This window comes from Scheffersomyces amazonensis (genome assembly GCF_036850825.1).
Source record: "Scheffersomyces amazonensis strain UFMG-HMD-26.3 chromosome Unknown RJT21scaffold_4, whole genome shotgun sequence".
Taxonomy (NCBI): domain Eukaryota; kingdom Fungi; phylum Ascomycota; class Pichiomycetes; order Serinales; family Debaryomycetaceae; genus Scheffersomyces; species Scheffersomyces amazonensis.
This window is the reverse complement of record NW_027042744.1, coordinates 531,041-549,490: the sequence shown is the minus strand read 5'-3', so window position 1 is coordinate 549,490 and position 18,450 is coordinate 531,041. Positions and strand designations below refer to the sequence as shown.

At 32.4% G+C, this 18,450-nt stretch overlaps 14 protein-coding genes across 14 annotated transcripts; 5 read left to right on the top strand and 9 right to left on the bottom strand. All coding sequences in view use genetic code 12, as the record gives it.

The window, feature by feature from the left end:
* Positions 1-454: 454 nt before the first annotated feature.
* On the top strand, positions 455-1,465 carry RJT21DRAFT_40585 (uncharacterized protein). The gene has a single exon (XM_064884462.1). The coding sequence runs from the start codon at positions 518-520 to the stop codon at positions 1,439-1,441; it is 924 nt and encodes a 307-aa protein (XP_064737748.1). The 5' UTR covers positions 455-517; the 3' UTR covers positions 1,442-1,465.
* On the bottom strand, positions 1,453-2,212 carry RJT21DRAFT_121045 (uncharacterized protein). Its single transcript, XM_064881946.1, has one exon. It carries the CDS (start codon positions 2,012-2,014, stop codon positions 1,490-1,492), a length of 525 nt encoding a protein of 174 aa, XP_064737747.1. The 5' UTR covers positions 2,015-2,212; the 3' UTR covers positions 1,453-1,489.
* On the top strand, positions 2,213-2,732 carry TIM10 (protein transporter). The gene has a single exon (XM_064881945.1). It carries the CDS (start codon positions 2,269-2,271, stop codon positions 2,542-2,544), a length of 276 nt encoding a protein of 91 aa, XP_064737746.1. The 5' UTR covers positions 2,213-2,268; the 3' UTR covers positions 2,545-2,732.
* On the bottom strand, positions 2,667-3,759 carry CYT2 (cytochrome c1 heme lyase). Its single transcript, XM_064884461.1, has one exon. The coding sequence runs from the start codon at positions 3,569-3,571 to the stop codon at positions 2,789-2,791; it is 783 nt and encodes a 260-aa protein (XP_064737745.1). The 5' UTR covers positions 3,572-3,759; the 3' UTR covers positions 2,667-2,788.
* ERV29 (Erv29p) lies at positions 3,700-5,220 on the bottom strand. Its single transcript, XM_064884471.1, has one exon. The coding sequence runs from the start codon at positions 4,884-4,886 to the stop codon at positions 3,948-3,950; it is 939 nt and encodes a 312-aa protein (XP_064737744.1). The 5' UTR covers positions 4,887-5,220; the 3' UTR covers positions 3,700-3,947.
* On the top strand, positions 5,187-6,295 carry RJT21DRAFT_121042 (uncharacterized protein). The gene has a single exon (XM_064881944.1). The coding sequence runs from the start codon at positions 5,553-5,555 to the stop codon at positions 6,153-6,155; it is 603 nt and encodes a 200-aa protein (XP_064737743.1). The 5' UTR covers positions 5,187-5,552; the 3' UTR covers positions 6,156-6,295.
* An 8-nt stretch (positions 6,296-6,303) lies between these two features.
* Positions 6,304-7,502, bottom strand: RJT21DRAFT_121041 (uncharacterized protein). The gene has a single exon (XM_064881943.1). The coding sequence runs from the start codon at positions 7,086-7,088 to the stop codon at positions 6,369-6,371; it is 720 nt and encodes a 239-aa protein (XP_064737742.1). The 5' UTR covers positions 7,089-7,502; the 3' UTR covers positions 6,304-6,368.
* Positions 7,503-7,600: 98 nt separating this feature from the next.
* PDC12 (Pdc12p) lies at positions 7,601-9,842 on the bottom strand. The gene has a single exon (XM_064884467.1). It carries the CDS (start codon positions 9,470-9,472, stop codon positions 7,682-7,684), a length of 1,791 nt encoding a protein of 596 aa, XP_064737741.1. The 5' UTR covers positions 9,473-9,842; the 3' UTR covers positions 7,601-7,681.
* A 611-nt stretch (positions 9,843-10,453) lies between these two features.
* Positions 10,454-12,113, bottom strand: RJT21DRAFT_40621 (uncharacterized protein). The gene has a single exon (XM_064884464.1). The coding sequence runs from the start codon at positions 11,919-11,921 to the stop codon at positions 10,527-10,529; it is 1,395 nt and encodes a 464-aa protein (XP_064737740.1). The 5' UTR covers positions 11,922-12,113; the 3' UTR covers positions 10,454-10,526.
* Positions 12,113-13,737, bottom strand: ERG8 (phosphomevalonate kinase). The gene has a single exon (XM_064884460.1). The coding sequence runs from the start codon at positions 13,613-13,615 to the stop codon at positions 12,305-12,307; it is 1,311 nt and encodes a 436-aa protein (XP_064737739.1). The 5' UTR covers positions 13,616-13,737; the 3' UTR covers positions 12,113-12,304.
* A 1-nt stretch (position 13,738) lies between these two features.
* Positions 13,739-15,173, top strand: TYR1 (prephenate dehydrogenase (NADP(+))). The gene has a single exon (XM_064884459.1). It carries the CDS (start codon positions 13,796-13,798, stop codon positions 15,128-15,130), a length of 1,335 nt encoding a protein of 444 aa, XP_064737738.1. The 5' UTR covers positions 13,739-13,795; the 3' UTR covers positions 15,131-15,173.
* On the bottom strand, positions 15,174-16,043 carry ARL1 (Arf family GTPase). Its single transcript, XM_064884465.1, has one exon. It carries the CDS (start codon positions 15,772-15,774, stop codon positions 15,217-15,219), a length of 558 nt encoding a protein of 185 aa, XP_064737737.1. The 5' UTR covers positions 15,775-16,043; the 3' UTR covers positions 15,174-15,216.
* Positions 16,044-16,984, top strand: RJT21DRAFT_40625 (uncharacterized protein). The gene has a single exon (XM_064884466.1). It carries the CDS (start codon positions 16,312-16,314, stop codon positions 16,960-16,962), a length of 651 nt encoding a protein of 216 aa, XP_064737736.1. The 5' UTR covers positions 16,044-16,311; the 3' UTR covers positions 16,963-16,984.
* On the bottom strand, positions 16,984-18,434 carry ZUO1 (zuotin). The gene has a single exon (XM_064884458.1). It carries the CDS (start codon positions 18,290-18,292, stop codon positions 17,006-17,008), a length of 1,287 nt encoding a protein of 428 aa, XP_064737735.1. The 5' UTR covers positions 18,293-18,434; the 3' UTR covers positions 16,984-17,005.
* Positions 18,435-18,450: the final 16 nt, after the last annotated feature.

The following is an 18,450-nucleotide window of genomic DNA, read 5'->3' as shown; positions in this document are numbered from 1 at the left end:
ATTTTTTTAGTGTGTTAGAATGTCGCATTTTGTAAGCGACATTTAATGTATGGAGTTGCAACTAGTTAGCTTATTATAAGTAATTATATATATATATATTGAACTATAAGTGTAGCTGTAACTGTAAGTGTAACATGGACGAAATATTAGCGGGTTTGTATCCAGTAATTTGTATACCATTCGGTTTAAATTTACTGTCTTAGTCTTAACCTTAACCTAACAGGAAATTCTATATGATACAAAATCTTAAATCAGTACATTATACCATCCATGTAAGATCATAATAATATTTCAATAACCTTTTCATTTTCATATTGAAAAGTTTCCGAACTGTTTAGCAAATTTAATTTAATCAATATGCTGTAGTTGCAAATTTCTTTGTTTATAGTGTCCTATGGGGCTGCGCCGGTGACGGTGAGAAAACGGTCCAGATCGATATTTTTCACTATGACTCGAACTCCAGATATTTCTTTAATTCATACCTTTCCTTTAATTTCAGCTAACCACGACTCTTATAATGTCTTATGCCGTCACTGATAAAGAGGATAATATCCTAGATCTACAAGAGCATCATGATAAGTCAGCTCCTCCCCGATATGTTGGATTTATAGCCGGTATGTTTTCCGGAGTAACGAAGAATGCTGTAGGACATCCATTTGATACAGTTAAAGTCAGGTTACAGACATCTCCAAAGGGACAATTCAAGGGTCCTATGGATTGTGTATTTCAAACTTTTAAGAGAGAAGGTTTTAGGGGTTTTTATAAGGGGTTTACACCTCCATTGGTGGGATGGGTATTGATGGATTCAGTCATGTTAGGATCATTACATGTTTATCGAAGAACAGTTCATGAACAATTATTTCCTGACCAAAAGAAATTACCATTATTAGGTCATATAATAGCTGGTTTAGGTAGTGGGTTGACAGTTTCATTTGTTGCAGCACCTATAGAACAGTTTAAAGCTAGATTACAAGTACAATATGATGCAAAATCAAGAATTTATACGGGACCATTGGATGTAGCAGCAAAATTATATAAAGTATCAGGAATACGAGGTATTTATAGTGGATTATTATCAACTATGATATTCAGAACTAATTTTATATTCTGGTGGGGTTCATATGAAATATTTACCGAGTGGTTCAAGAATAATACAAAAATGTCGAATCCTTCTATAAACTTTTGGGCAGGAGGATTATCAGCTACAGTATTTTGGATATTTGCCTATCCAGCTGATGTTGTTAAACAAACTATCATGACTGATAGTCCTATACGATCAGAAAAGAAATTTAAAAGATGGTCGGATGCAGTAAAGTACATATATAATGAAAGAGGGTTAAAGGGATTTACTAGAGGATTTGGTCCTTCTATATTAAGATCATTCCCTGCTAATGCTGCTGCATTAGCAGCATTTGAAGCTGCCATGAGATTTTTGCATTAAAGTATAGATTATTTATAGATAGATATTTTAATAAAATTATTTTCTAATCTAATTCACACTTGCTTCTTCTTTAGCAGCTTTTTCCCATGGTTTGACTCGTTGACTAGCTTGAGATTTAGAGCTTTCTTCGGTAAGAACTGTATCTGGTATCTGTTTAATGCCTGGTACTGGTTTTCCTGAAATAATTAATTCAACTAATTCTTGATAATTTGATGAATATGGTGGATCAGAACTTGAACTGGAACTTTGCTGTAGTGATTCATCTTCAGCAGAATCTAGTTCTGTTATCTTTTTATTCTTATCATATTTATCCCCATTATGTAATTTCCATTGAAGATAATCATCGAGATTCAATATATTTCCTGAATGTGAACAATAAAAAAATGATTTGGCTTGATCAATTAATTGCTGTTTATCTAATGCTGGAATAGATGTAATAGAAGCATCTTGTTCTTTAAGATTATCGAGATAATTATCTAAGATTTGTTTTAACCCATCTTGAAAATCACTAAATGAATCCCAGTCATAATTTAGAAACTCCTTATATACTTCTTCTTGAGGATTTGTTGACATGTTTAGAAGTTATATTTGACATCTTCCCCACAAAGTTTTTGGCTTTGGCTTTCTAAGGATTATTCTAAACTTATTCACATTACATTCATTAATCTGTAAAAATTGCTTACATAAGCTGGAGACCAACCTGCAAATTTTGAAATTTTTTTTGTAGAGGGTCGCAACCGGTCAATATATTCTTCAGCTCTCATTAAAAGCTATAGACATTGCCATCATCAATTACATAATAAATTTACTATTTCATTAGATCCAATATGTTCGGTTTAGGTGGTAGTACTCCTCAAGTTTCTTCTCAACAAAAGCTTCAAGCTGCTGAAGCAGAATTAGATATGGTTACTGGAATGTTTAATCAATTAGTAAATCAATGTCATAAGAAATGTATTAATGCATCTTATTATGAATCTGATATTACTAAACAAGAAGCTCTTTGTTTAGATAGATGTGTTGCCAAATACTTTGAAACCAATGTTCAAGTTGGTGATAATATGCAAAAGCTTGGACAATCTGGAGCTTTAATGGGTAGACAATAAGACACTCAAAAGATTATAAAAATAATCTAATTCTAAAAGATGTGATTAACGTACCTGAAAAAATTATATTAGAAATAATCCTAGTTTAAGTCAAGTTAAAATGACTGACTATTTGTATATTTTGAGCATCCTTATTTAACTGTATATATTTATTATTCATATCATCTAAATATAAATTAAACAAATTTTTATTGCTAATGTCTATTTTAATCTATGTACAAGTATTAAAACCAAATGAAGTTAGTTAATTCCAATTTAATGCTCTGAAAATTCTTAATTTAAACCCTTCCCATGTATTTATTTTGGGTCTAACATCAAGAAATACTCCAGTACCTTGTCCAGCACCTCCATAAAAGTCAATAACGTATTGAACGTCTGTTCCGCATCTGCTTATTGTCCAATCATGTCTATCAAATGGTTTCTCATAACCTAAAAAGGTTGAGTTAAACCAAGCTCTAGGAGTTAACTTCTTCAGATCTCCTTTAAAACTTGTTAAGGTTACTCCACCACATTCTTTCACAGTTTTTTCATTTAATGGTTGTTCCCATTGTAAAATATGATACCACGCTCTTTCATTAACAGCATTATGAATCGGTACAACTGTTTTCATATCATCAGCTGTTGGATTCCAGTTTTTCCGTTTCATGGCCTCATAAAATTGCTTTTGAGATGGATATATCCAGTTAGAATTTGAAGATGTTCTAGGTATAGAACTTATATCTCTTTCAGTAGGAAGATTTATATTGGTGGTAGTTGTATCTTCAAATGTATTAATTAATTTATCCGATGAACATGATTTATCAACTTCAATAGCTTCTGGAATATTGGATGCTGATGCTGATACTGATACTTTACTAACCCAAGCTTCTCTAGCTGAATGATCTACTGGACATTTAGCTTGTTCTCCTTCTACTATATTTTCAATTTTTGGATGATCTACAGGAATATTTTTACCTGAACTACGTTGTATCCATGCTTCCCTTGTTGTATGATCTACAGGACATCCACTTACTTCTTCTTTACTCATTGTGTACAGTGGTTACTTCGTCTCTAATGTTCATCTTACTACGAAGACAAATGTTCTGGGCTGCGCAAAAATTATAAAAAAACTGTGTGAAGTGACGCAACTGGTTTTCTATTTGAATTACTACTAAATTCTAACTGAAAAATCTTATATCTAAAGTGGGTTACTGTTTGGCTATAAGAGTCGTCGTCTATTCAAAATAGAGGATTTTGAACTTGTGGATGGGTTTCCACAGCATTTTTAAGAGTGTTAAGGGGATCACATACAAAGTCTTAAATCCTATGTAGGAATATGTATATTGTGTTTAGTTAAGTAAATGATACAAAAGGTATAGGAGCCAATGAATTGTTACAATACCTTATGAAGAGTCTGAAAGAGTTTAATAAATCTTCTTCTTTTCATCAATAGAAAATTCACCAGCTCCAGCATTGACAATGATTAATAAACCACCAACAATGGATAAAGTTTGAAAGAATTCGTACTTTAAGAAATCACGGGTCGAATCATGAGGACCATATTTCCAGAATTGATTAGCAAAGACATTATAAGTAAATAAAAGAACAGTTAAAATAAATGCAGCAAATTTAGTTTTATATCCAACAATGATTGATCCACAAGAAATCAAACCAATTAAAATAACGAAAAGTCTAATGATTGACCATTCAGATGAGAAAACAAAACCCAAGAATAAGAAAATCAAAAGTAATCTACCAGCTAAAAGAAAATACTTTTTATTGTCATGGTTGTTAATCATTGGTAAACCTGGCATATTTAATCTTCTTTTATCTCTAACAATACTATCAGAAAATGCAAGAATTAAACCTCCAACTACTGATAAATTTCTTAAAATAAATTGACCATCGAATATTAAACCGTAAGCAATACCTTGGAATGCAATAACTGCAATTAATGCACTAGTAGAAATAGTTTGTTGTTTTCTTAACACTAATAAAGTAGAAGCTGTAATCATAGTAACAATATTCAAAAATAAAAATACTACGGTAAGCCATCTCCACATCTTTCTATAATTATGTAAATAATACACTTGTTCAGCCCATTGAGTTATAATTCTTAAAGAATCTTCAAAAAATGTAGCAACAAGGAAAGCTCTACCTATAGCTGGAACATAAGGTTTCAAAGATTTAAAATGTTCATCTATTAAATCTTCAACTTTCTTAGTAAAAGCTTCAAATTGATCTAATGGTGATTTAGATGCCGATACGGGTCCTATATTGTTTGGAGGAGGAACTCCGCCATTTATTGGTGGGTTACGATTGTTAAATTGATTGTTGAATTGATTAGGTCCTCGGTAAGACATTTTTCAATTTAGTAAATGCAAGATGAAAATAATTGATATATATATATTATATACAATTATGGAAATCAATAACTATTTTGATATGTTTGGATTTAGTTATTCAACAAAATATTTCCACAAACTTATAGATGAGATCAATTATACTTAATGTCCTTCGCTTTCGGCACTGATCATTGAAGCCTCTTCGTTCTTGGGGTAAAACTTGACACGCGAACTTTAGACTCTCTGACAGGAACTAAATCAGGTCGTGCAAGTTCGTTCAATAATTGTTTCAGCATAGCAATTTTTTTCCTAGTAGAGTAATTTTTGATTTCAAAGCACCTGACTTTAGATCACGCTCGGATATATATTCGGTTCAGCAGCTGATAATCAAGAATGCTCAGAAAGTAAAGTGGTGGGTCACAAAGATTAGACCCATATGTGTTTATAGATTACTATGGTGCATGGAGGTAGAGGTCTTAATATATAATATTATATAATTTAATTCATCATTGAAGTCTATCACTAGAGTACTTGTTCTTTGGTATGAAAATGTAGGCTGCACAGAAATGGCTGTAAAAAAATGCGCCTTCATGCAACATCTGCTCACCAAAGTTACACTACTAATTCTAAAGGAAGATTTGATAGACCAGTGAGATCCGTTATTACTTACATACCATTTCAACAATGATTATAGATTTAACTGAGGACGAAGTTAAAAATGAAGGCAATCCTGAAGATAGAGGTGAGGTTAGAGGTGAAGTAGAAATGGTTGAGAGAGGAGGGGCCGAAGATAGAGGTTTACCAGCTCCTCCTGCTCGTGTTCATGCTCCTGCTCCTGCTCGTGTTCGTGTTCGTACCCGTGTTCGTACTCCTACTCGTAGTCGTACTCGTGCTCGTGCTTCTACTCGTACTCCTGCTGGTGTTCGTGCTCTTACTCGTACTCCAGCTCATATTCGTGCTCCTACTCGTACTACAGCTTGTGTTCGTGCTCGTACTCGTACTCGTACTCGAACTCCAGCTCATGTTCAAAGAGATCTAATTCAGGAATTCAATGAGCGATTGACTCAGGGAGTGCATATTATCCTTAGAGACCAGGACCTTCGGTTCCTGAGATTAGAACAGGCAATACAGAATATGAATAATAATATAGTTGAAGAACTTCAAAAATTGAATCATAGTATTAATCGATTCAGCGATAATATTATCCGATTATTGGAACGGCTACCTATACCAGCAGCTAATAATCAAGAATTCTCAGAAAGTAAAATGGTGGGCCCCAAAGATTAGACCCATAGTTGTGTATAATGGATATATAGGTATTTATAGATGACCATGACACCTGGCCGTAGGGACGAGTTTTTGAATAGAGTCTTAATATAAAATATAGTATAATTTCATCGTTGAGTATTTAGAGAACTCGTTCTTTGATAAAAGATTGAAAATGTATAATCAATTGTAAATTGTACTATAAAAGTCAATAGTATATATAGTCTGTATATATTAGTATTGAGAGAAGAAAGAAACTTGGTCAGCTAATGCCTTTTCTTTGGCATACTTAACAACTGGATCTTTAATATCACCTCTAACAGCGAAACCATGGGAAACACCAGAGAATAAATCGATTTGATATCTAGCACCAATCTTAGTTAATTCCTTTTCAGATTCATGTCTTAATTCCACAGTAAAGATAGGATCAACCTCAGCAGCAGAAATAATGATTGGTTTCTTAATAGCAGAAACTTCATCAATAGTTACAAAAGATGGATGAGCAGCAGCACCGGCATCAAGTGGACCACCAGCAGCTAAATTTTGAATAACATATTTAGCACCAAAACAGTAACCAATTGCTCCAAAAAATTTAGGAGAATATTCCTTTTTAACTGAAGCTAAGTATGAATCAACCAATGGTTTAGTAACTTCAGGTCCATGTTTACCTAACCATTCACTCAAATCACCATGAGTAGCAGGAACTGGATCACCATTTAAAATATCAGGAATTAAAACATGATACTTTTGTCTAGCTAATTCATCAGCAATTAAAAGAACATTATTAAATTTATGACCATAAATATCGGTAATAATAACAATAATTCTATCATTACCATTTTTTTCACCAGTTTGATAAGTATCAAAACCAAAGATAGTTTTATGATCACCTTTAGCATCACCTTCATGGAAGGAACCTTGAATACAACAAGCACCTGGAGGATTAGAAGCCATTTTTTCGAGTATATATAATATTAGTCAGTTAATTGATATCTGGACTAGATAGTAAAAAATTGAATTAATCAACTATATCGGATATTCGTCCCCTTAAATAATTTTGACGTTTTGGGGTCTGCGTAAATATTACATAATAGAACAATTGTCAATTGTGGCCGGAGTAGTGTCCGAACCGATAAATCCATGGAATAGTATAGAATTGTTACAATTTAATTTATTGGATTTAACCAAGCTGTTGAATGAGTCACAATATCACCAATCAGGTTAGTAGTCATTCCGTCACTAAGCATTCTATCATAATGAGTATGAAATAATTGAGAGAATGGACGGGAACAATCGGACATCAACGAGATCTCCGAGATTGGTGCCGGACTTACCTCATTGGGACACGCGGTCCAATACAAAAATTGTCGCAAACAATTAGACATTAAAACTATGTATTATTCGTAAAGAACATTATATGATAAAAGTATATATGATATGGAGAAGCATAAATAAAGAAAGCAACGACAAACACGAAAAAGAAGCAAATTAACAAATTAGCAACTTTTTTATTTTATAAACGTAATGGGTCATGATGATGAAATAAACTATTGTTGTTCATTGGTTGCAGCAGTAATTTGAGCTTGTTTAACCAAATTTTGTGGAGCATCCATTTTTGGTAACATGACTTCAATTAATCTAATCTTGGAGTTCTTACCAAATTCTTTATTCTTAAATAAATCTTCAGCTTCACCAACAGTTGCAACTCTAATGGCATCATAATGAGTAGCTTTAAAAGTTGGTAATAAAGCTAAGTTTTCCCATGGTTGAATATCATTATATGTGGCAGTTTCACCATGAATCAATCTTTCAATAGTATAACCATCATTATTTAAAACGAAAAGATATGGAGTAGTATTCCATCTAATCATTGTAGAAATTTCTTGAACTGTTAATTGTAAAGAACCATCACCAACAAATAAAATAACTCTCTTATTTGGATCAATTTCTTGAGCTGCCATTACTGCACCTAAAGTGGCACCAACAGAGAAACCAATGGAACCCCATAAAACTTGAGAAATACCAATAGTGTTATTTGGGAATCTAGATTGAACAATACCAAAAGCTGATGTACCAGTTTCAGTAATAATGATATCACCTTCTCTAAACCATGAAGAAACTTTAGTCCATAACCATTCTTGAGTTAATTTAACATTTCCAGTAGCTGGAGTATTAGCTAATTTAATCTTTGGAACTGGTTTAACTTTATAATGAGCAGCAGCTGGTGCAACTCTTGAATTCAAATTTTGTAAAGCTTCTTTCATTTGAACACCTGGGAAAGTAGCTTGTCTAATCTTAGTATGATCAGAATGGAATTCAACAATATTTTTGGTTTTGTATGAATAAGAGAAAGAACCAGTATTGAAATCGGACAATATAGCACCAACCGATAAAATTAAATCAGCATTTTCAACAAATTCTTTAACTTCTGGTTTAGATAAAGTACCAACATAAACACCACCGAATCTTGAAGAAACACTCTTACCAGAAACTAATCTAGCTGCAACTTTTGAAATCAAATTTGGATCATTTTCTAATAATTCACCATCAACTCCGCCTTCATCAACAACACCTTTACCCATTGGAGTAGTGAAAACTGGGAATTGAGTTGTTTCTACTAATTTACGAACTTCTTCTTTACATCCATGTCTTGAAGCACAAGCATCAACCAAAATAACTGGATTTTCAGCTTTATGAATTAATTCCAAAACAGTTTCAATAACTTCTTCTTGAGCATCTGGATCATTTGGTTGTAAAGATAAATCAATTGGAGTATTTAATAATGAGGCTGGAACAAGTAAATCAACTAAATTAGCTGGTAAACCTAAATAAACTGGTCTTTGTCTGATATAAGCAGTTCTAATACATCTATCAATTTCAGCAGGAGCAGAATTAATATCAGAAATAAAAGCAGTAGTTTGACTGATATTATTTGACATTCTATGGAAAACAGTAAAATCACCATTACCTAAAGTATGATGTAATAATAATTGTTTAGCTTGAGAACTAATTGATGGAACACCAACAACATGTAAAACACCAACATGTTCAGCATAAGAACCAGCAATACCATTAAGAGCTGATAATTCACCAACACCAAAAGTTGTAACTATACAACCTAAACCTTTAACTCTGGAATAACCATCTGCAGCATAAGCAGCATTTAATTCATTAGCATTACCAGCCCATTTAAGAGAGTTTTTTCCATGAGCATCTTCAACTTCATAGATCTTATCCAAAAGTGATAAATTAAAATCACCTGGAACACCGAAAATTGTGTTAACTTCTAATTGATGTAATCTTTCAAAAAGATATCTACCTAAAGTGATTTCAGCCATTATGTAATTTTTATGACTTTGATAATAGTTTTTGAGTTTTGTACTTTTTCAGTATTGTACTTTTTTTTTAGTATGCGGATAGGGGGGAAACTAAGGGGGTTGTAGCAATTAGTTTTCACTCTATATATATTTTATAACTTCAAACAGTAATTGAATGAAGTATGTGAATTGAATTGACTTGACTTTGTTTAATAATGATAATATAAAACAAGAAAAGAATAATAAAAATTAAAATTATAAATCAATCGAGTTTTGAAAAATTTCAGAGGGATGGTTATATTTATATACTAAAGAGTAAAGCAAGACTAAAAATTACTAGTAAGAAATGTAAACATAAAATAATTAGCCATCAAGTGGTATGAGAGCACGACAGGTGAATGCAAATGCAATTGAGAATTAAGGTAGTATAATATTGGATCTAACTACCACTTTTTCAGCCAGCGAATATTAAAAATGCCTGAGATGATGTATGCACGTTAATTAGCACCGTACGCTAATTGTTTCTACTAACATAAAAATTTCAATTCCTACTCTTTCCACAATTGCCATCACACCCCCCTCCCATTAACAATGTGTACTACCTTGCAGTTATAGGCACTCTATCATCCGACTTCGATATTATTTTCTGCTTGGACATAAGCTTGAGAGGTTTTGTGTAAGGTCATGGCCTGATGGTGCTCTGATTCTGGAAAAAGGGGGCCACGTAAGGGAATATAGCTGATGGTGCGAAACTTAGAAATATGCACTTAGTAGGATGGATGATATATTGTGTGCAGGTATGCGTTTGTGTTATCCTTGACGTATGCGTTTGGGTGTATGCGCTTACGGAGCCGGATGGAATGAATGATCATATACTTATTTTGCAGTATCGGAGATTGCACCTTACCTATCCAATTTTTTATGGCTAATACTTAAAAGTTAAATTTAGGTATCCTTCGGTTATGCATTCTGGTCATATGACCTATGACGCGTAACGGTTTAATTATATTACATTGTCATAATTACTCATTAGTATTATTTATCATTATACGTATTGTTACTGTCTAATACATTTCTAATTAATCGAAACGTCATCATCATCTGAATGACTATCCATATATACCTCATCAGAACCATTATCATTAGTTGCCTTTTCATCACTGCTTCTTAATTTCTTTTCATTTTTATGGGTATCTTTAGCTCCTTGATTATAACCTGGTAAATACCTATAATAAGTACTAACCTTGGGTAATAATCCTTTGCCATAGTTGCGAAATGAAAAACCTTCTAAAACCACAGTAGCAAATAGTAATATTAACGTTAAAATCCCAAAAACCGTTAATGATGTACGACCTGGGAAATATTGTCCAGGTGCCACATATGCATTATAAGCTGTACTATACTTAGTGTATAATAATACTAATTTGTACAATATGTATGTAGAACCACCTACTAAACAAATAGCAGTAAATATAGTTAAAATCCGAACTTCTCTAGTGGTTGCAAAATCACTTAAAAATAAAATAAAGATCCCCACTGGGATCATGCAAATTGTAAGAATAAATTGATAATTTGTTCTATTATTGACCATAATCACCAAATATTGAATTGTGAACCCCACAAAGAAGAAGAAATCAAAGATAATAAGTGATCTATGGATTTGAAACACGTTATACATCTTTCTAATTCGATCATTAGCTCCAATTTTATAATATCTAGCAAAATCTAATCTTTTTCTTAATCTGAATAATAGTAATGCTAACTGAATAATTAAAGTAGCTCCAAGAACTCCAATAGTAGCTAAATTAGTGGCTTTTGTAGCTGTTTTATAACTTCCAGTTAAGACTTGTTGAATAGTCACTGATATTTCCAGATATTGAATCCCTGTATAAACCAACATACACGCATAGAATATCAATAACATCAGTAATAATAAGATATTCTTTGTTCTTAGTCCAACATAAGTCAAAAGTACTTGATAGAATGCTGCAAAGACAAACAAAGCAAGATAAATAGATATTTCAGTGTACTTGACATAACTATATCTACTATCAGTTCCTACAGAAAATTCATTCTTATGAATGTTAACAATAGCAAATAAATAACTTTCAAATAATATTATGAGTAAGGCTGATATTACTGATGTTGCCATAAATATACGAGCACTCACAACAAGTTTATGTTTGCTTTTAACTTCTGCACTAGTAAGAGCAGTTAACTTGTTATCATTGGATATCGGATCTATAGATTGTTGGTCTATCAGTTCTTGCCCCACATAGCCCATATGCTCAGGTTCATCCAGAACCACACCATTCAAATCCAAATGTAAGTCCAAATCCAGATTGAAATCTGCCACACTGGGGTCATTCCTCAAATGAGCTGACCATATCCCATCTGTGTCTCTTGAAGAAGTTGGCTCTAGTTCTTGTGTGGGGTAAGGAGGAGTAATTGAATGTGGTACACCATGCATACTTAATTATTAATTATTAATTATTATTTGATAGACTATAGTTTAGATTCAAAATAAAAAAAATAGGGTAGTTTAGTAAAATTTAATCTGTTGAATCAATTGGACCCCATATATATGACTTTGACTATCAAGTGAAGTAGTAATTTATTAAAGTTCAGCCTTTCGAAAATTCGTGATTCAAATTTTTTAACAGCCTCGTATTTCTTGACTTATTTTTTGGATGATCCGCAACGGGATTAATCGATCGGGTTTATAATTTTAATTAGAAACAGTTTAGAGGCTGTACTTACCATATAAGTATTAATTAGTGATATCTAAGAGGTATGCTAACCAAAATATTTTGTCTAAGTATAAAAATTTTATATACATTATTTAATTTTTATTTACTTTAATCCATCATAGTCAACAACATTTTCTGTTCTTACACCTTGAGCTTCCTCATGTAAGTTTAGCCAAGTCACGTTTTGGAATCTGGGGTTTGTCGCAGTACTTCTAACAATGGTATTTACACTATCATCCTTTACTAATAAACATATAGCATCATACCCTCCAGCTCCAGGAACTACACCTCCAAAACTTCCTTGTAAGTTACGACAATTGTCAAGTAATTTAGTTTGGGTTTCTGGTTCAATTTCAGCACCGGAAAGTTTTGTCAATTTCTGTAAATTATGTCTTATGTCGAGAATTGTTTGCGACAATTCCGTAGTAACTTCACTATCAATATGACTAGTATATGAGACAGGATCTTGTTTATATAAATTATGTAAATCAGATAACACTCCAATTAATTTTTGATTGGCAGTATCTAATGCTTTATATAATGGATCACTTTCATCAGGTTTATCTTTCTTCCATTGTAAAACTTTAGACACTAATTTTGGAGTTTCTGATCCACCTTCAATATCACCCATTAATAATCTTATATGAGGTGGTAATGCACATTGATCATGAACAAAATCCCAAGAAGAATTAACCAATTGTTGAACTTCTTCATTACTTGCTTTATTACTTAAGATATTCTCAATAAGTGATGGTTGAAATCTTTTATATATAATAGATCCAAACACTGCCGCTGCTACATCGAACCCTGAACCTATCTTCTTTTGAGCATAACAATGAGCAATTTGAGAACAATTATGAATGATATTCTTGGTTGATTCATCAATATCCTTAATATTATTAAAATAAGCTAAAAGTGCTGTAGTAACAACCGTTACCAATCCAGCTGATGAACCCATTCCTGTTTTAGGAACTTCCATTATAGGTTTTGTATGATACAAGAATTTCTTTTGACCATTATTTGACTTTGAAACAGTCGTACCATCTTGAGAATGATATGCTGAATCAGAATAAATAGTTATATCAATATCAAAATTATCTTTTGGTTGTATATAAGTTAGTACTGTGGAGATAGTAGCCTCTAAGAAGGGATTACGTCTTTCATTGATTTCATTAATAGCTCCAGATTGATAATAATCGTTTCCCTTAATATTATATACCCATTCACCCTCCTTAAATTGAGGTGATGAAACTTTAACTCGTCTTATTTCGACATTAGTAGATACAGTTGAATGAAGTACAGCATGCATACGAGACGATAATGCAGTCACATACGACTTATACTGAGGATCTAATACCAAATATCCTCCGGCCAACAATGCCTTACCAGGAGCACTAAATGCCTGACTACTCATTATGATTGGTACTACGACAATTTATCTTCTTCTACTACTTTATCTTCGGACCGGACCTAAGCTTAAGTGGGAAATTTTCAGATTCGGGCTGAAAAAAAAATATGACTCGGCTCTGACTCAAACTGGTTATATTAGTACTTATAGAGAGAACAAATAAACTAGTCAGTAGATTAGTAATTAATGATAATGGCTAAGTTTACAGAGGAACAGGAGACACAATGGAAGTCCACAAAGACCATTGGGATTATTGGACTCGGTGATATGGGATTACTTTATGCTCGAAGATTTAGTGAAGCAGGTTGGAAAGTAGTAGGATGTGATAGAGAAGATATATTTAGTAGTACTAGTGAAAAATTTAGTAATGAAAAGTTTCAAGTATTAAAAAATGGTCATTTTGTATCTCGGATATCTGATTATATTATTTATAGTGTAGAAGCTGAAAATATTGCAAAAATAGTATCATTATATGGTCCATCAACAAAATTTGGTGCTATAGTTGGAGGACAAACATCATGTAAAGAACCAGAAATAGCTGCATTTGAATCTATATTACCTCAAGATATTGAAATAATTTCAGTTCATTCATTACATGGACCTAAAGTAAGTACTACAGGTCAACCATTAGTATTAATTCAACATCGAGCATCAAATGAAAGTTTTAAATTTGTTGAATGTTTAGTATCATGTTTAAATTCTAAACATGTTTATCTTTCAGCTAAACAACATGATAAGATTACTGCCGATACTCAAGCTGTAACTCATGCTGCATTTCTTTCTATGGGGGTTGCATGGAAATCTAATAATCAATATCCTTGGGAAACTCCTAAATGGATTGGAGGAATTGAAAATGCTAAAATTAATATTTCATTAAGAATTTATTCTAATAAATGGCATGTTTATGCTGGACTTTCAATAACAAATCCATCTGCTCATGATCAAGTATTACAATATTCTAAATCAACTACAGAATTATTTCGTTTAATGATTGAAGGAAAGAAGAGTGAATTAAAAGATAGATTAACTAAAGCTAAAAGTTTTGTATTTCATCATATTCAAGAAGATCATGATTTATTATTAGATGATGATATATTACAAAAATATAGTTTAAGTAAAGTTCCACCTGGTGGTAGACAACCTAATTCTCATTTATCATTATTAGCTATAGTTGATAGTTGGTTTAATTTAGGGATTGTACCTTATGATCATATAATTTGTTCAACTCCATTATTTAGAATCTTTTTAGGAGTTACTGAATATTTATTTTGTACACCAGGATTACTTGATGAATGTATTGAAGTTGCAGTTGATGATGTATCATTTAGAGAAGATGATTTAGAATTTACAATTGCTGCTAGAAATTGGGCTAGTATAATTGGGTTTGGGAATTTTCAATTATATCAACAAGAATTTGAAAGAACTCAACGATTCTTTCAACCAATGTTTTCTGAAGCTAATGCAATTGGGAATGAAATGATTAAAACTATTTTAGAGAGGGTTAAAGAACGAGAAAGTTAATTCTATGAATATTAATTTTGAGTTAAATAGTATATAAATATAGTAGTAATGTAACATGCAATGGATAGAATTATAATACTAATTAATTATAATTGTTCATCTTTTATGACATCCATTAACCAATCTAATCCTTCAGTTAATCCTTCACCTTTAATAGCACTTGAAGCTACAATACTCCAACTTCTATCTTTAAGATCAGTTAAATTAAGAGCTTGAGATACTTCAGCAGCAGTCATGGCTCCAGCTTGATCTTGTTTATTAGCAAATACTAATAATGCACTGTCTTGTAATTCTTCTTCCTTTAACATAGTATGTAATTCTTTACATGCAATATCAATACGATCTTTATCAGTTGAATCAACCACAAATATTATAGCAGCAGTATTACTATAATAACATCTCCAATATGGTCTTATAGATGTTTGACCACCTAAATCCCATATATTTAAAGTTAAATTTTTATATTTTAAAGTTTCAACATTAAATCCAATAGTTGGTTTAGTAGTTACAACTTCTCCAAGTTGTAAACGATATAATACAGTTGTTTTACCAGCACCATCTAATCCCAATATAAGTATTCTGATTTCTCTTGTTGTACCCCATAATTTACTAAATATATTAGCAAAACTGAACGTTTGTCCCATTTTTATTGTATTGTATAACTTTTGGGTTTTTTTTATATATGGATTATTAATAATTAACTAGTGGGTGGATGACTAGGTCGGTGGTACAGGGTGTTATATCCGAGGTGATATAGGGTGGAACTTATTAGACTTAATGTTAAATTGAATCACCAATTCTTAAAGTATTCGGTGATGTAATGATATTGTACTAGTGGATCACAATAATCTCCAGCTGAGTCAGGTGGCTCACAATGTACACTATATAATGTACTAGTTTGGTTGAGTAATGGAATTGATCAGATCGTGAGTGACGGTAACTGTTTTTTTCTGCTAAACCATTTGGAAATGCGGAAAAGACCATGTGACAGAGCATGTGACAAAGCATGTGACAGCACATGTGATGCACAATCAGGTGACGCACTATATGATTATTATATGACCTCACCCTGACACTTGCTACAAAACCTTCTGCTAAATGAACCCTGCCTTATAATACCCTCCCCACACTAAACACAACTCTACCCACAACCACTATAATTATATATATATACTAATACAATGTCTGACGCCCCTCGAGGAATATTAAGAAACAAAAAAGAAGTCTCCGAATCGGACCATGTATTGGCTGAACAATTAGATAGACAAGAAGTTATAAGAAATACTCAACTTAATGCTAAACTCTCGGCTGAATATTCATCAGAAGGAGATAAAATAAGAGCTAAAATAGCAGAAAAGAAGAAACATGATCATAGTGGAGGTAGTAGTGATCATGAATCAGAACCAGAACTTCATGAACATCTTAAATGGGATGAATTGAATTTATATAAGACTGAACAAGAGAAATCATCTACTATGAAGATTGATGAACCAAAGACTCCCTATGAAGGAGGATTTAATCCTAGTGGAGAATATTATAGAGATGATGATGAAGATACTCAAACCAAAGATATTCCTGATTTTGAATTGGGAGAAAGTGAATTTGATAATTTAACAGAAAAGCCTAAAATAGAATCACTTCATGGAGGAGAAGTTATAAAAAATGAAGAAGACGATGAAAATGATGAAGATGAAGAAGAAGAAGATGAGGCTCCACCACTTACAGCTGAAGAGAGACATAAGAAATTTGAAGAAATGAGAAAGGCTCATTATCATATGAAGGGAGAAGCATTACATCATGTGAATTTAAATGAAATAGAAGATGACAATTAGTAATATTAATAAAGTTTAGTTAGTTAGTTACTTACATATTTATTTATTTACCAAAGTATTTCAAAATAGATCCATCAAGCTTTCCACCAGCAATTAAATCAGAAACTACTGAATTAATAGCAGATTTAACAGTAGAAGCATCAGTACCAGTAACTTTAGTAGCAACATCAGCTAATTGAACATCATCTAATTTTTCAATTAAAATTTCTATATCACCATCAATTTGTGTGGCATTAGATGCATCACCAAAATATTCAACATCCTTTGGAGCACCTCTAATACTTCTCTTTTGTTTCTTTTTAGCAGCTTTAGCAGCTTCTTTAGCCTTTTTAGATCCTGCCTTTGCAACAGCAGCTTCTTCAGCAGCCTTTTTAGCAGCTTCTTCTTCAGCAGCTTTCTTAGCAGCAGCTTCTTCAGCAGCTTTTCTTGAACCAGCTTCCTTTTCCCATTTCTTTTGTTCCTTTTCCTTCTTAGCAGCTTCTTTAAATAATTTAATTCTTGGATCTTCAGCATGAGCTCTTTCAACTAAATCAATTAATCTTTTATTATCTTCTTGTTTTAACTTCTTTCTAGAGGCAATATTTTTACGTTCAATATAACGTTTATGATCTCTATTAGCAGTATCATCAGGAACATCTTCATCTTTAAATTCAAAAGTTCTCCAAGAATCAAATTTACCCCAAAATCCATAAAAGGCATCAACTTCTTCTTTAGAAGTTTCTAAATTACCTAATTGAGGTACTGGTTGCTTTTTAGAAAATCTTGCTTCACTTGCAAATACTGGACCCCAAGCTTCAAAGAAATCATATTTAGATTTTGGAGCTGGAGGTAATACATTAGCACCTTCATCAACAGAATCATATTGTTGTCTTTTAGTTGAATCTAACATGACTTCAAAAGCCTTTTGAATAATTTTAAAAAATCCATCTTGATCTAAACCTCCACTAGCAGATTTTTTATCAGGATGATGTTTTAAAACTTGTTTTCTATGAGCTCTTCTAATTTGATCTTCAGTAGCTCTAAATCTTAAATGAGATAATCCTAATACAGCATAAAGATCAGCAGTTTTCCATTCTCTTGGATCATGTTCTAATAATTCAGCAGATTGTTCTTCATCTCCAAGATCAAGATCTTCATCTTCTTCGACTTTCTTAACATTCTTTTCGGCTTCTAACTTTTCAAATTCTGACCAAGTATGTCCTCTTAAAGTTCTTGAAGCATGAGCTAAAAAGAAACGACCAACCGGTTCGACAGGACGACGAACAGGGGCTGTATACTTAGCGGTGGCAGTGAATGGTTCAGCTGAACCAGATGGTAATACAATACTCATTAGTGGGGTGTTAATGGGTGTAAGTGTAATAGTGAGGACTGTTTTGTTAGTGATAATGATAGTGAAATCTGAAAAATTTTTGTGAGAGTGGGATGGATACTGATATATACACGACTCCAAAATATATCATAGTTAATACATTGATTAATATATTAGTT